General features: G+C 38.1%; 1 protein-coding gene across 5 annotated transcripts in view; it reads right to left on the bottom strand.

Annotated features, from left to right (window-relative positions):
* The window catches only part of PLXNA1 (plexin A1), a 434,540-nt gene that overhangs the window by 60,536 nt on the left and 356,824 nt on the right, over nucleotides 1-17,180 (bottom strand). For all 5 annotated transcript variants that reach the window (XM_081965343.1, XM_081965340.1, XM_081965344.1 and 2 more), the window contains exons 18-21: nucleotides 15,966-16,202; nucleotides 13,829-13,972; nucleotides 10,229-10,463; nucleotides 5,052-5,194 (exon numbers count right to left, since the gene is read on the bottom strand). In XM_081965343.1, coding sequence (XP_081821469.1) covers nucleotides 5,052-5,194; nucleotides 10,229-10,463; nucleotides 13,829-13,972; nucleotides 15,966-16,202 — 759 coding nt within the window. The remainder of the gene's footprint in view (nucleotides 1-5,051; nucleotides 5,195-10,228; nucleotides 10,464-13,828; nucleotides 13,973-15,965; nucleotides 16,203-17,180) is intronic.

The following is a 17,180-nucleotide window of genomic DNA, read 5'->3' as shown; positions in this document are numbered from 1 at the left end:
AATGAGGGATTAGTCAAGTCTCGAACAAATCCATCTGAATCAACCTAGTACTGCCAAACCCGACAGTAGCAATGATTCAAGGATAAAAATGATACAGGTACTTCTCGACCTATCACTACAATTGGGTACAGAATTTCTATTGCTAAGCAAGGTGGTTGTGAAATAAGTCACACCCAATTTTATGACCTTTTCTGCCATGGTTGTTAAGTTAAATTACTGCAGTTAAGTGAATCATGTCCTTAAGCAAATCAGGCTTCCTCTATTGACTTTGCTTGTCAGAAGCTGGCTGGGAATGTTGCAGACGGTGATCACACGACCCCAGAATGTGGCAACTGTCATGAATACATGCCAGTTGCCAAGGCTTGAATTTTAATCAGGTGACTGTGGGAATGCTGTGATAGTTGTAAGTGCGAGGACCAGTCACAAGTCACTTTTTGGTGCCACTGTAACTTCAAATGGTCACTAAATGAATGTACGTACAGTAAGCCGACAATTACCTGTGGTAATGTCAGTTATGAACCAAAGCTTTTTCTGAGTAGTACAGGGAAATGTATCCCATGGGTGCATCTTGACACTTTTCTTATGAGGGTCTCTCTGATCCTGCATCTGGCTTCCCACAATGGAGAGACAGGTGCATCTGAGAAGTACATCAGCATGACATACATAAGAGCAATTGTTCTTATTTGCTTGCTCACGTTCTGAGCAACTGGTATTCACCACACCAAGCGTGCTCAATATTGTATTGAGTCATAAATGACCAACCGTGATTAATAACCTTTTCTTTTATAGATTTTGCATAATATCCTTGGCAAGGATGACAAGGCTCATCTCATTTCATGGGAACAAACTCCTTAATTTAGCAAAGTATTGAGTGAACAATTTGCTTCTGTTTGTTCTGGATTTCTCACCACTCTTCATCATAAAAAGATCCTCAGTTCAACTATCATAAAATAACAAATTATCAGCAATTTGCATTGACAAGGAAAGGTACTCTATACTATAATATATACTTCCAGTTTAAAAAGAAACTTAAGAAGCCAAAGCCAAGAAATACAAGCAATCTATCATAATTTCTGTAATAACCATTCTGGACCAAGCAAATACTAAGAACTATAAAATAATACAAAGATAATCATGGTGAGATTCCCCTTTCCCAAAAGCTGAACAATTTATATCCTCCTTTGAAATTATGGACATTTCCCAATGGATATCTGTCCCCATGTATATAGCACAGTGTATACCAGCCTATGTTTGGAGCTGGCAATCGGACTGCATTTGTTGGAGTTAGCAACCTTAAGGCAAAGGCCCTTTATGACTCCATTATCAAGGACACATCACTATCAACCAAGAAAGGTGGCTGATGTAAACTTTTATATGAGGATTAAATGGAACGAGGCTTAAATAAATAATTCAAAGTAGACAACAGATAGATCTGGATTGTCATGTGAATATGCTTAGGACTTTTCTAAATTGTTTGTTAAAACTCTGGCCCTAGGAATTGTCATTATTACTCCTTGGTGTTTCATTCCCTTTTGCAAAGTTTAGTTACCCTTGTGGTGGTGTACTAAAAAGCTAGACGTAAAGAAATGATGTACAGTCCAAGTACAGGAAATATTACTCATCAAGCTGAGCAGAGTGTGGTCCAACTGGAGTCCTAACCTATAACAACGGAAACAGCAAGGGGTATTTTCTTCTTGCTTTCATTGCTTTTCCATACTGTGAAGCATCTTCTTTAGCAAGATTTAGGAGTAGGAGGAGCCACAATACTCAGTAATTCCCAGTAAATAATTTGCATCATTCTTTCCAGAGAAAATTAATTAGGTATATCTCAAGTGGGTCTTCAGGGATAAAGCAAGTCAAAAGGAGGTAATTTTGGCAGCTGCTTATCCTGTTATCTTGGATTCTTTCCAGCCGGTAGTTCTGAAGGATATAGGAAGAGTGTGTGGAGAATTATGGCTACCATGTGCTTATTCAGCTCACCCCGCTAGTTGATTAAAATAAAATTAAAATAGCTAACAGGAGGTAGCACTGCAGCTCCAGGTGTGCCTGGATAATTATCTAGTCCCAATACTGGGCAGAATACAATACTGAGATAGATTTGGTACTCTTGGTGAACTATCTTCATCAAAAGCCAGATATGGAGCTGGCCTAGCCCTCTTGGATTTTTGATACCACCAGCCATTGTATCCTGCTGACCATCTGCTAGGATTGACTTTGGAAGCACATTTAGCAATATTCTAATCCTATTTTCTGTATGGTGTCCTGACAGTCTATAGAGAAATTTGTGTCTCAGCCTTTGAACTGGCTAGCCTTGGAGACAGCAAAAATGGACAATATCATTCAGCGTAGTTGCTCAAAAATTAACTGTAATGATTTCCTAAAGGCAATTCTACTGTTTTTGATGTTGTGGAAAAACAGATAAATTGAAATTGTATGCATTTTTTCACTTTTTAAAATTTCTTTTGAATTATGTAGCTTTTTTTGTAATTGTAAATGAAATTAATGCATTTTGCCTTTAACAGTTTTTAAGGCAAAAATAATGGTGATATATAAACATTTAAAACTGTAATAGACTTAACTATTTAAGGCAGTCTCTTTCCTGTTAAAAAGGTAAAAGTTCCCCCGCACATGCATGCTAAGTCATTTCTGGCTCTAGGGGGCAGTATTCATCTCCATTTCTAAGCCAAAGAACCAGCACTATCCGCAGATGACTCCATGGTGGCCGGCATGTCTAAATGCTGAAGGCACATTGAACGCTGTTACCGTCCCACCAAAGTTGTCCCTATTTTTCTACTTGCATGTTTTATGTGCTTTCGAACTGCTAGATTGGCAGAAGCTGGGACAAGTAAGGGGAGTTCACTCCATTCTGTGGTGCTAGGGATTCGAATTGCTTCTGATCGACAAGCTCAGCGTCTCCTAAGGATTCCCCAATTGTCGGAAGAAAGCAGGCAGTACTGCTACGCTATAAAAACTTGCATATGTCCTCTAATCACCTGGTGTTTAATCACTGATTTCAGTATTCATAGTTATAATTGTTACTGTAATCACTAATCCAAACAGTCCACTGCAAATGAAGGCTTCTTTTCTGAAGATTAACAAGTATAACCTATCATGATTATTCAGGATCAATTGGTAGGCAGATGATTTTGGACTTCCTGGTCTAGGGCTGAAAGAGGGAGAATGACCCCAAAGGAACAATGAAACCAAATCAATGAAGTCACTGGCTTCCATGCCTTAGGGAAGACTAGAACTTGGTCTCATGTTTTTAATCCAGCACCTTAACCACAAGGCCACATTGGCTCTCAGTATTCACAGTATTTACCTTTTAATACTTTGCACTAAATTTTCAAAATTTTGTGAGCCCTCTTGAGTAAATTGAATGAATGAATAAAGTTTTTTTAATGCATGATTTTTACTTTTTAGAGAATTTCTACTGAATGAGAAATTGTTCAGAGATAATTCTAATCTATGCACACTTCATTAATGAAGAAAGAAGTGGATTGGTTAGTGAAATTCAGAAGCAAAGAGCAGCTCAGCAGTCCATGCCTTCTGAAGTAAAAACAAACAAAAAATCTGCTAAAAGTAGCAAAACTCCACCAGCACTAGCTTACACTTAGACAATGCAACTAGAAAGAATCACATATTGTAATCTCAGAAAGGAGATTGATGGACACAGCAGTAATGCCCATGTCATAGAAACTCCTGTGTACAAACTCCTCACTGCACAACACTAAAATAGGACATCTACTTGAGTGATTTTTAAAATTAACTGCATTTTAGTGTGGCAATTTTCAATTAGATTATGCTGTTAGCAAAAGGCTTCTGTTGTTCTCTGCCTTTGGCTAATTTTCATTCTCTTACTCTTTACTTAAAATCCTACTACTTGAACTGACCTTAGCAACAACTTTATGATCCACTTAATGATTTCCTATGGCTCCCTCTTTGCTTACCCTATTTGACCTACCTATTAACATTTTTTAAAAGATGCTCCTCAATTCTCCAAGTTGCTATCAAGCAATGTTGTCTGTAGAACTGATACTTCTTATTCTCATTTCAATTAAGGCAATAACAGCTGAATTAGTCTCTATGCTCTGCAGTTCAGAAGGAATACAAGAATAAAGCAACAGCAGGAGTGATTTAGTGAGAGCTCAGTCACGACTGTTGGAAGGGTGTTCAAATCCTATACAAGACACAGTTTTCCTAGCTAGTACAGCTCTGGTCAATTTCTTCAATGTTCAGCTCTTATTCAGTAAAACTAAATGGCTTATTTGACAAGATATTTGTGAAAGCAAAGTCCTTATGTGCCATCTTTTATAGAAAGACGAGGACACCCCCCCCCGAAAAAGTGCCCCTCCACAAAATCAATAAATTTTTGTCCTTGAACCATCTATAAATGCAGAAGCCAAAATCTGCTATCATATCGATGTTTGATCACAAATCATGTCCCTGGCTAGATCTCAAGAACTTGCAGTTTGAAACCCCTGGAAGATTTTGAGTTGATTGATCCATTATTAGCATAATTCTCTGTTTGGATTTTATAATACCTACCTCCTCCTAATACAAAAATGCCTATGACCGGATCCAGCATTTAAGAAACACAGATTAGTGTCTTCAAAATATGGATATAATATGATACACCATGAACAACTTTCCTTGGTGACAACATTATAGTTTTCCCACCAACATCCATACTACTTGACCTTTAAAACAAGCAATCCCTTAAGTTTGTTCCAAGAAGCAACACCTTGAATGTGCCTTCTGTATTAAATCTTTATGAATAATGGGAAATTAGGAATCATGGGAAATTGATGATTTTGAGACCATTTAGGCTAGTCTAAACCAATATCCTAAAACAGAAAACATCAATAGGCACAAATAACACACACACACAAAATTAGATTATAGAGATATCCCTCTCTTCTATAGAGAGATCTACTGCAGCAAATAACAAACAAATTCCCTCTTCCTCAACGCCCAACCCTACAAAGCAGAAGAAATTAATGCAACATTAAAGATTATCCAAGCAGACACACATACACCCATTACCACACCTCCATTTCTTTCAGGACAGGATGGTCTTCTATTCCTGGAAAGAGGACTCTCATGGCATAGGTGCAATAATCCAAAAATGGGATGCCAGCCCCATCCAAGTCATTGGTCAGTTCATGGATATCAGTTTGCAGCTCAGCAAATGCTGGGGAGGAAATAGCAGATTTTAAAAAGTGCCCAGATAAATTTCCCGTTCAAGAATTCAGTGGACTAACACTACTAATTGTACTGTGCAGCTAAAATGTTGTTTAAAGTGGAAATATATTTAATTCATTAAAATGGTATCCTAGCTCACTTTAGTATGAAAAGAGAACCTAGAAGGTTCGTGTTCCCAAAACTCTACTGGTAGGGATTTCTTTAATGAAAATAGTTTAATCTTCTGACACTGACGAATCAAGTGGCAGATCTGGATTAAAACTTCAGTGTGAACTTTGACTTGAACTTATATACAAAAAGGTACTAAAAATGAAAAAAAAACAAAAACAAACCCAAAGCAGAGTATTTCATTAAGGAAGACTAGACTAGACAACGAAAAAGTGAGTCTCTCTCCTTCTTTCCCATCTTTCAAATGGAAGAACCATTTGGTAATAAAGTACTATTGGAGCCCTTGGTGGTCTCTGAACCTACCGTATTTTTCGGAGTATAAGATGCACCAGGATTTTGAAGAGGCAAGTTAAAAAAAATGTTTTTGCACTTTGCAGACCTCCCAAAAACGGGCCGTTTTTTGTGAAAACAGGCCTGTTTTTTTTAAAAAAGGCATGAATAGCCTTTAGGAGGCCTGAGGAGTGCTGGGGGGGGGGGGAATGAGCAAAAAACAGCCCATTTTTTGTGAAAATGGGCCCGTTTTTTGTCAAAAACGGGCGTGCATAGCCCTTAAGAGGCTTATAGAGTGCTCTTGGGGGCTAGGGGGCAAATTTGAGCAAAAGCCGGCCAATTTGTCGCTCGTATCTGCCCTCCCCAGCCCCCAGGAGCACTCTGAAAACCTCCTAAAGGCTATGCATGGCCATTTTGGTGAAGGAGGCGAGGTTTCAGGAGGCAAAAAATGATGTATTCAATGTATAAGACGCACTCAGATTTTCAGCCGCTTTTTTGAGGGAAAAAGGTGCATCTTATAGTCCGAAAAATACAGTAGTTGTTTGTTTGCAGATGTTTCATTTCCCAACTACTACCACTAGGTAAAGGAGAGGTAGGGAACACAGTGGCTCAGTGACTAAGACACTGAGCTTGTGGATCAGAAAAGTCAGCAGTTTGGCGGTTCAAATCCCTAGTACCGCATAACGGAGTGAGCTCCCGTTACTTGCCCCAGCTTCTGCCAACCTAACAGTTTGAAAGCACATAAAAAATGCAAGTAGAAAAATAGGAACCACTTTGTTGGAAAGGTAACAGCGTTCCGTGCGCCTTTGGTCTTTAGTCATGCAGGCCACATGACCACGGAGACATCTTCAGACAGCGCTGGCTCTTCGGCTTTGAAATGGGGATGAGGACCGCTCCCTAGAGTTGGGAAAGACTAGCACATATGTGTGAGGGGAACCTTTACTTTTATCTTACCAGTAGGTAATGTCATCATTCTTCCTGTTTTATATACAGTAGGTCACCCTGCACGTAAATAAGGCGCGAACCTGATCCTCACTCTCACTGATATTACTCAGTTGGGGTAATGGAATGTCTGCAAGCAAACAACTAAATTTAGAGAGCAGCAAGGACTCCACAGTTCATCGATGAGCCGTAGATATTCTCTTCTACTGGAATACAGTTTTTGGCAGGGTTGGAACAGTTCACAAGAAAAATAAAGCACACCCTACAGCTTTAAATTCACCTACAACAAGCCAGGTTGTTTGTTTTTGAGTTCTAAAGCTGGGGAGGGGGAAACTGTAGCTGAAAGAGGAGAGGAATGCAGGGGGAAAATCAAATTAATGGCACTTTAAAAGGAAGCTAGAAATGGCAGAGGGCTGTAGGCTGATCAGTTTGATGAGAAAAAACAAACCGTCAGTTTGAAAGGCACACTATCTTATCTGTAACTGGTGGGACTAGAAAAGAGAAAAGGCAAGGAAGATACTGCAGCTTTTAATTAAAAGTAGATCCTTTTATCTGCCAGCAATGGAAGACAAGGCAAAATCCCCTCCTTCCACTCCCTCCCTTCTCCTCCAATCACTCTGTCACTATTTCTATCTACAGGGCTTTTTTCCTCCCATACTTCCTTTTTTTATTATCTCATTTTAGGAGTCTGCTTCTGAAGCAGCTTCTGGGCCAACTTGGAGTTGGCAGGGTCACAGCCCCAGGCACTGGCTTGTGGTGATAATGGGCAATTAGGTTTTATCAGCAGGATCAGAAACAGTATTCTGTCCAATTTCTCAGCATCTGTCTGTCACATAATGAGAGAGACACAGTCTTTCACAAGCAGACTTCTCTCTTCCTTTAAAACTTTTCCTCTTAAAATCTCGCTAAGTTCCTTCAAACTGTTTTAAACAAAACCCTCAGTAAAATTGCCTCATCTGACCTCAAAGCAGTGCCTAAGCTTACCCAAGTTTTGGGGGTTGCAAAAGCTATAACGCCAGATGTGGCATAAACCAGGCTCCTATGGTTTTTTTTTAATCAGTCTTTACCTACCTGGCAGGTGATGGTTGCCCTACCAATCACAGACTCCTCAATCAGAATGGCCAATGGTACAAGGGAATTCTGGCAATTACAATTACAATATACCTGGAGGAAACCATGCTGCAGGTTTTTGCCTTAAATCATAATGAATGGTTTCATATTTGTGCTCATATAACACAGTAATGAAACTGGAAGCAGTACAAATATGACCATTACTCATTATTTGGCAACAACGTTGTAGGCTGTTAATATTGGTGGAAAAGACGCCTTCTTATCTCCCTGCCTCATAAAAACAGGGCAACATATAATGTTCACTTACATCTTTCTGTTTTACTCTACTGTTTTAGCTGTTGCGCAACTCTTTCAGAAGGCACTAAAGATGTGGTTCTTACCAGCAGGTCTGGGGAACCCAGAGTGGGATTGAGCCCATTAAATGGCAGATACGAATGTGTGTTGTCGCTGGGGTGGGGAGTTATTATTTTATTATTATTATTTTTATTTCTTTAATATTGTGTTTTTATGTCCTATAAGCCTCCTTGAATTGCCATGTGCGAGTAGGCGGCAATACAAAATTCCTAAATAAAATAAACATCTCCAACATTAATTTTTTAGAGCTTGTTCTCAGAGCAAATATGCATTTTATTTCTCGTGATCTAAGTAATGCCGAGATATCCCAAAGGTGCTTTTTTCAAGAGGCATCTGGATTTCCTGGTTTTTCTTTGAAGATGTTTCGCTTCTCATCCAAGAGCTCTTCTTCAGAGCTGAAGAAGCTTCTTGGATGAGAAGCGAAACGCCTTCAAAGAAAAACCAGGAAATCCAGATGCCTCTTGAAAAAAGCACCTTTGGGACAACCATGTCCTGGATGACTGAGAATCTCCGTAGACATAATGCTGAGATACTGAAAGGCAGCTGTGCTTAAAATGTGAGTTGTGAGCCCCCTGCCTAGGGTGCAATGACCAACTCTAAATGACGATTCCAAAATATTTTACATTATGGTTGGCTAAGTAGGAACACAAACAGATCTCACTCTAGGCTTTGCTTCACTTTTGTACAAGCCAGCTGCAGGCTTGCCAGAGCAGAAAGAAGCAATGTTTAACAGTGTTTCTGCTAAAAGCAGTGTTTCTGCTTTGCAAATGGAAGGATCCTTGCATGTCAGTCTCAGCTTTGCTCTCTGCTTTGCTTGCACAAGTCTGCAGTGGATAGTTATGGTCTGATAATAATCAATGATACTCAGGCTGACAAGGATCACCCAGAAGACTGTTTAAAAACAGCCACATGTAGGCTCCTTAATTATCAGTGAAGAGAGTCTCATTCACTGGCTCAAAAAAAGCAAGCAGAAGAAGAAAATGAGGAATCTGTCTCAATGTATCTTGGGGATATATTAAGAAATATTTCAATTGCCAGAATTTTTGTAGCCTCTTCTCTTTCTTAACACATTTCTGCTAAGGAGATTTTTAGATTTAGGAATAGGCAAAGAGCATGATAGTAATTGCAGTGTTTGAAAAATTATGTGATTATATAAAGATTTAATTTCAAATGGTGAAATTAAAAGTGGTGTAGTTGTTTCTTGCATAACCTTAGCCCCAGTGGAATTATTAGTTCTATTTATATAGAAGGAGATTTTGCACAAATTCATTTATTTTTTTAGGGAGATATGGTGCTGGAAATATTGAGAATCCATGCTGTAGAGCCACAAAACTCCAACATCCAAATTCTTGTGTTCCAGGTATTATAATTATAAGACTGCCTCACCCATAGCTAAGTCTGAATATAAATGTCCTTACACCCACTCTGACATTTACTGTTACCCGCCTTATAAAAAGAAATGAAAGAGGTCTCTTGGAGAAAAACATTGGAGAGTGACCATGAATGTGTAGACAGCATAATGTAACATTATGTGGCGGGTGGGTGGTGGGTGGGAGGAATGCTAGTGTGGTTTTTGTTTAGTAATATAACTTTACCTGCAATTAGGGCATTTATGAACCATGACATTATGACTTAATACCCTTGGCAACATTACATTTCTACTCTGAACTTCTCCTTGAAAATTATATGGTTCTGTGGTTTTCAGATAGCTTATGGAAGAAACTTGATTTGTTTTAGTTATAGAAAATTATTTTACATTATATGTCTGGATCATAAAAATAATAATAAATGAAAAGAAATTCTAAATGAAATGTATGCATTGCTTCATGGTCAGCTGAAATCATATGATGTGGAGTGGGGGGGGGGTGTCTCTATCTGATGTGGTTGTTTCACATGGTTGTAGCTTGCAAACCTAATAATCCATCTTTTTCGGGGGGAAAGAAGTTATAGTGTTATCTAAACAACTAAATCATAGAAACTAAATGGAGTAGAATGCTTTAGAGGACCATAAAGCAAACCTAAATCTACCATGATGGTGGAAGATTCATTCATTCTGTGATATGTTTGGTGCTTTTTAAAAAAACACAAAGAAAATGCGGAAAAAGTGCAGCAGTGGGGAATGCTGAAACCAGCTTCTACTTGCCATTTTTTTTCTTATAGTAGTGGACTGACAACAATATAAATGACAGAATAGCAGAAAGATGGCAGACATCCTCACCTTCCTTGCATTCCAAGGCCACCCGTGATTCCAAGTTGTCCATTTGCAGCTGGAGACGTTTGAGGGTACGGTCAGCATCTCGAGACTTCCGTTTGTATGCAATAAGGACAATTATGATGATGAGCAAGAGAAGTCCGCCTCCTCCACCAATGCCAATAATGGCTGGCAAAGTCAACAGGTTGTCAGAATAGATCAGCAGCGAGCCTGGAGAGAACTCAAACCCCCCAGCCTTAATCTGGAAGACACAAAGAAAGAAAAACATCCAATACTTAGTCCAAAAGAGACGTTTATTCTCTGTTTTATTTAGTAGACAAGGAGGCTGAACATATTTTGAAATTGGGCAATTGAGCAGATTGTCCAGTGTAAAGATACTGAAAGGAACTATTGACCTAAGGACATTATCAACATATACTTTTCCAACTGGTGATCAGAACTCTCTTGTCATTGCAGGATAAGCAAAAGGCACTTTTCTTTTTAACCTGTACTTATTTTAACACTAAGAAAAAATATATACTCGCAACACTGATTTTTATTCTAGCAATAGTCCAGAGATTCTTTACACTCAGCATACCATTATTAAAGTTTGTTCTATCCTCACTATTCCCATTTCTAACAATTTCTAGTTAGCATTAGCTGTCACCTTTAGAAGGAAGCAAATGTAACGGTAAGAAAAAACAGCAGTGAGATACTGCAGGATAAGTCTCACACTACCAGAAAGGAGCTTAGATGGGATATAGACATAGGCAGCACACTACTGATACCTAACAGAAGTATCAAGTTTGGTATCTCATTCAAATAACATTATAATAATACATGGGACGCAAAGTATACTCCTCTGATGGATGAAGTGCCTGGAGGTAAAAAATATTTTGGGTCCTTTTCAAAAAATGTAAGGCTATAATGAACTCTAGAGTAAGGCCGAATTGTTGTACTAAAAACTAAGTTATATAATTCATACAGATGTTGTTGAGTAAAAAGAGAGAACAGGTAAAAAATTCAGAGATTAGTGAGATTTTTCTTTTTCCCTCTGAAACCAACAATATTAAAAAAAACTAAACTAAGTTTATGATTTATTTAAATTTTGCATAAACACAGATATGTCAATTTTGTCAAGCAGCCACATTATGATTGTTTTAAACATGCATAACTGTGTTTACTTTTTAACACATGCATTTTGTGGAATTTCATATAATATGTAGATTTTTGAGATAATTTTGAAACAAGGCCTGTGTGCAATATCCATCAAAAGAAAATCGGAGGGGTGACTATATTATGATCTGCATCATAACTTGGGAACTAGTAAAGCATTTTGTTTAAAAAATTGAATTATGTAATTATTCCTGCATTCCTTCCTCAAGTACAAGTAAGAATTTCTAAAGTTGTAATATAGCAGTACATTAAAAAACAGTTTTACAGTGACATTTGTAAATACATTGAAGATGGAAACAAGAAGGGACTTGCTAAGGAATGTGAGGGACTGAAGATAGTTCTGCAGAAGTGAAGCCAATTATGTAGCTAAGAACATGGAATTGACAAGCAGATCAGTTCCTTTGATCCTCTCTGGAGAAAGAGAGGATGTGAGATTACTTATGTTGGACTCCCTACAGTTGCTCTTTACAAGCAGATTGCAAGGTATCAGTCTCTGGAGGATGAGAGAACTGGGAAATTAGGGAATTTACCATTTGGCTCTAACCAAAGTCAGTGTCTTTCAAAAGACATTAAATTTGTATTTACACTCTTCAAAAATTGCCTATTAACTGCTTTAAATGAATTAGATATCTTCAAAATGACAAATGGAAGCATCGGATAAGAGCCTTCAATGCTCAATCTTAGAAAATAAAATTGTATCTTTTTAAACTTGAAGAATTTAAAATACACATCAAAAAGCAAGACAAGATTTGGCACATAGAAAGTTTTAAATTAATGAAGGGTTCAGAAAATGTTGGAGTATTTGATTCTGAATATTAAAACTTTGAAATTAATTTTAATACAATAAATACATTTTCCTAGGAAATAAAAAAAAATATTTCTGAAGATGGAGACATAACAAGAGAACCAACTTACAATGGGGTAGAGAGATATTTTTGAGGAATTGCACCAGAAGCCTGACTTTAACATTGCAGGAAGAAGCAACAATGATCTATGCATCCAATGACACTAAGTAGTCCTTGAATTACAACCGGTTGTTTAGTGACTATTCAAAGGTATGATGGATTATAACTGAGAATCAAAATCCAAGGATTGCTCCACCAGTGTGGCTACCTGATCACACTTAGGGTGCTCAGTAACCAGGCTGCATTTGCTAATATTTGCAGCACTCTATGGTCATCTGTCTGCTTTTTACAACAGTTTTGTGTTTTATGACAGTTTTGCTGAAAACTGAATTTACTTCTGATTTTCGCCAAAACCGTGTTCATAGAGAACCTGTGGTTCACTTAATGACTGTGCATTTGCTTAAGGATTGCAGTGTTCACTTAATGAATGTGGATATGTTTAATGACTGTAGTTACTCACTTAATGACAGCTACGAAAAAGTCCCCTGTCACAACTGATCCAATTTACAATCAAGATAAACAATGATCATTATGGCCATAATTTGAGGAGTACCTGTACTCTAATAGCTGAAAATGCAAAGGATCTGCAAACTCTAATAATGGAAATCAAGGAGCAGAGTGAAAAAGTGGGATTAAGATTAAATGTAAAGAAGGACAAATCAAACTAATGACAGGTGTAGCAACCAGACTTAGAATTAATAAGACCCTGGAGTTGTGGAAAGCTTCTGCCTTTAGAATCAACTGTCAATAGTTAGGAACTAGCAGTCAATATATATGCTACAAACAAGAACTTGGTATAGAAGCAATGAAAGCCTTGAAAAGAACACTGGATGCTATGACATAGCTATACCTAAAAACTCCAGAATTATGTAATAATGATTTCCCCCAATGATGGTCTATGGACGTGAAAGTTGGATTGTGCAGTAAAAGGACAAAAAGTGTATTGACTGCTTTGAATTTTGGTTTTTAGAGAAAACTCCTGAAAATACCATAAGCGTCCAAGAAAAGAAGCAAATGGTCATAGAACAAATCAATACAGAGCCCTCATTAGAGGAATAAAGGACCAGGATGAAATTATCATATTTTGCACATATTGTGACAAAGACCCAGCTTTCTTGAGACTTCCATAATGCTGGGAAAGGTGGAAGGAAAGAGAAGATGATGACAGTAGCAAGGTGGAGAGACTCCTTTGCAGTAGTGACCGGGATACCATGGGGAGATCTGATGGACCAGGCTGGGGGCAATCATCTTGGAGAAGGTCTATCTGCCAAAATTCAACACTAAACTGACAGAGCATAATCAATAAAAAGTTATCTCACAAAACTAAATAAGCAATATGTACAATACAAATAGATAAACAGAATAGTTCTTCAAACAGCAGAATTTACATTTGGAAAGGGAAGGAGGGAAGAGTGACAAAATTTGAAGTACAATGCCTACATTCTGTGATCTTTGCAATTTCACAATTCTTTTAGCAAGAAAAATAAAATAAGCACTTGGTGTCCAGGTAACACAAAAGCACAAAGGCATGCCTGACTTGCCTTACCGTCACTTTATGTTGTCCTGTGAGGTTTGGGGACTCGCAGAGCAGTTGAGTTTCAGAAACAGTAAGAGCACATGGAGTGTCTCCAATGAGTACAGTATAGTTTAAGCGGAAATTACCAGGTGCTGGTGGGAGCAGGTTACGGCCCTTTAAAAAAAATAAAAGTAGGTTTGTTGTTGTTGTTCAGTCGCTAAGTCACGTCCAACTCTTTGCGGCCCCATGGACTATTTCACTATAGCATGCCAGCAATGGTGGGATTCACTTACCTTCCCTACCGATTCGCAAATGTGAGCGCATGCACCACCTTCTGCACATGCGAAAGGCCTTTTGTGGATGTGCAGAAGGTCACACATTATGTTGGGGTGGGTGGGCGGAGCCTCCCGCAGCCGCCGCTACTGGTTCGCCCAAACCGGAGAGAACCGGCTGAATACCACCTCTGCATGCCAGGCTCCAAAAATAGGTTTCACTCACTCACCCATCTATTTGTTTGTTTGTTTATTGTTTACTTCATTACTTTATAAGTAATTCAATGTAGCAAACATACATAATACTTCTTCCTCCTATTTTCTCCAGAACAGTAAACCTCTGAGATGAATTGGGCTGAGAAAATGACCGGCCCAAAGTTACTCAGACAGTTTTTATGCATATGGACTAGAACTCAATCTCTCCATTTACACGCTACCACTATAGTCAACCTTATCTTTTTAATTCAGCTTTCAACTGTGTTCAGCTTTGAAAAGAAAGTACAAGAAATTGAAAATATATATATATCAGACCACTGAAGGGATAATAGCTTATTTTTGGATGAGGAGAAAGACCAGTAAGTGATCGGAGTAAATATTTATTTATTTATTTATTTATTTGTTTATTTGTTTATTTGTTTATTTGTTTATTTATTTATTTATTTATTTATTTATTTATTTATTTATTTATTTATTTATTTATTTACTGTGCTTCTAGACCGCCCCCTCTCCCGAAAGGGACTCGGGGCGGTGTACAGTCCATATAAAGAATATATCGAAATACAATAAATAGAAGAATTAAATATGTACAGTTAAATATGGAGGAGGTTAAAAATGGGATTAAAAAGAACTGTACAGAGCCAGTATATATAAATATAGTTTTAAAACCCCTAGGACACACACAAATTAAATTAAAAACAATACCCCTAAAATAACCAGTTAATAGTACGTTTACCAGGAGGTAAAACTGTATCAAAACTGTTAGGTTAAAAGTTGTACAAAACCCTCCCATCTGTCCAAGTCCAAAGGCGAGCCAATCCACAGGTGTGAAGTTGTTATGAGAACTTCAAGCTGAGAAGGTGCTAAGAAGCTGTACTCAGGCACCCTATACTCTTTCCCTCGGAGCTGAGACAAAACAGATAATCCAAGCCTATCCCCCCCCCCCCAGATTGTAAACTGACATCTAGGACCTCTCCACAAGAATGGCAGCATCCCGATAGGGATCTAGGAGGATCTGACAATGTACTTGCAATGGTCCCCTTCTCCTATCTTCGACACTGCAATGTGAAGATTCAATTAAGATTTTTTTTCTGATTAGCAATTAAATTTCAATCCTAATGTCAGGGTTCCAAGTAACACCCACAACGAAAGAAGACTCTGAGGCTTGAAGTTCCTCAAAGTTCCATTTTATTAGAGATGTCATATTGGCACATCTGGGAAAAACCAAACCTGAAAGCTTCCAGGTTTTCCCCATCTAAATGAAAGTCCAAGTCTCTGCCCAGCACCCACATGTCCATCACATGGCCCAATCCCAATTGGAGATGCTTTCTAGTCACACCCTTCCAGATGCAGGGCAAGATGTCCTTGACTCTCTGAGAAAGGAATGTTATGTTGACTATATATATCTCCCCACTCCATATATCCCCCTTTCCCATTTTCCCACAGCAGTAAATGTAGCAGGCCAGAATGCCCAATGCAAAAGATGGCTTCCAGGCCTGACACTTGTACATTGTGAGTAACAGTGTCTATTAGTTTAATAGACAAAGCTTTTAGTGGGTCTAGGAATTCTGAACAACACTGCATCAACATAATGTATAACTAGTACTTATCTAATAAGATTCTTCAAGAAGAACATTTGCCTCTCAAAACTGCAGAAATGAGGTTGAATAAATTATTACCTTGAGGATAAGAGGAGAACTTGGCTTGAGCTCCAACAAACCAGATGGCAAGGGTTCAAACACAGGATCTGGATAATAGATAAAGTTAGTTTTGTTGATGATCAACAAGGCTTGAACATTGTCCATAATAAAGCCAATCTCATCTGGTCGATCACCAAGCTCTGAAGGGCTCTTGACTGGGTTATCAATGGAAGGAGCATAACACACCATGATGGTATCATTGTAGACTGTACAATTCTGAAAGGCAAAAGTTAGCAGGCTTTTTCATTAAGTTTATCTTATTGCCAAGAAAAACCAATTTCCTCAAGTCATGTGCCGCATCCTTAACTTTTTCATACAACTAACCAAGTCCCCCCTACTGCTAGCACTCTTTTAGTTGCTGTTCAGTGCTTCTATTAATTGGGAAATAGGAAAACATTGAAGACACTTCCATCCCTTTTTCTAGCAAAGGTATATTAAAAAGAGGAACCAGTCATTATATGGAGGGAGCGGTGAAGTGATCCCTTGGAGTGGGGTGAAAGTTGAGTATCTCGACAGCAACAGGCAGGGAGAAATTTTCAGAACCAGGAGGTTGAATGAAAAGTAGGAGCTCTTGTCAATGTGGAGTTTCCTGTATTGTAACGCCAAAATGATAACGTGTCTTTTGGACCAGAATCTACGCCAATAATTAATTGATTCAGCTCAAACAGCATTCAGGCCCCATGACATTGTGGGAATCACAGATTTAAGCCTGGCACAGCCCCCCACGTATTGTCCTTGTCAAATGTAATTAATTCCTGGGAAAAAATATGTATTTTTCTCCCTCAATAAGTAAACTTAAATCAGGAGTATGTAATCTTTTTTCTGTTAAATTGTTAATTTTAAATTAATTAATTGTTGAAATCAATGTAAATTATTTAATTCATTAAACGTTATTGAAATTAATAGAGAATGGATAGAGAATTTTGGGAGCTGGTCCACAAATCTTAAAGTTGCTGAGGTTGAGAATCACTGACCTAAATAATATTAAATGTGATGGTGCTATTATCTAAGGAAAGGGATTCTGGTGATATATCCTATGACATCTGTGACATCAGTTTAAGTATATCAAATCTCTTTTGAAACCATCCAACATTTAAAAATCTAGTTTGAGCCTTTCCTGATTTAACTGAGTTGAAGTATAATAAGGTACTGCATTTATTCTTTATGTTTCAAAAAAGGAGAAACTGCTTCTGG

Source organism: Natrix helvetica, assembly GCF_964273705.1.
Source record: "Natrix helvetica genome assembly, chromosome: 1".
In the NCBI taxonomy this organism is placed as follows: domain Eukaryota; kingdom Metazoa; phylum Chordata; class Lepidosauria; order Squamata; family Natricidae; genus Natrix; species Natrix helvetica.
Note: the sequence above shows the minus strand (reverse complement) of the source record. Positions and strands in the feature narration are given on the sequence as shown.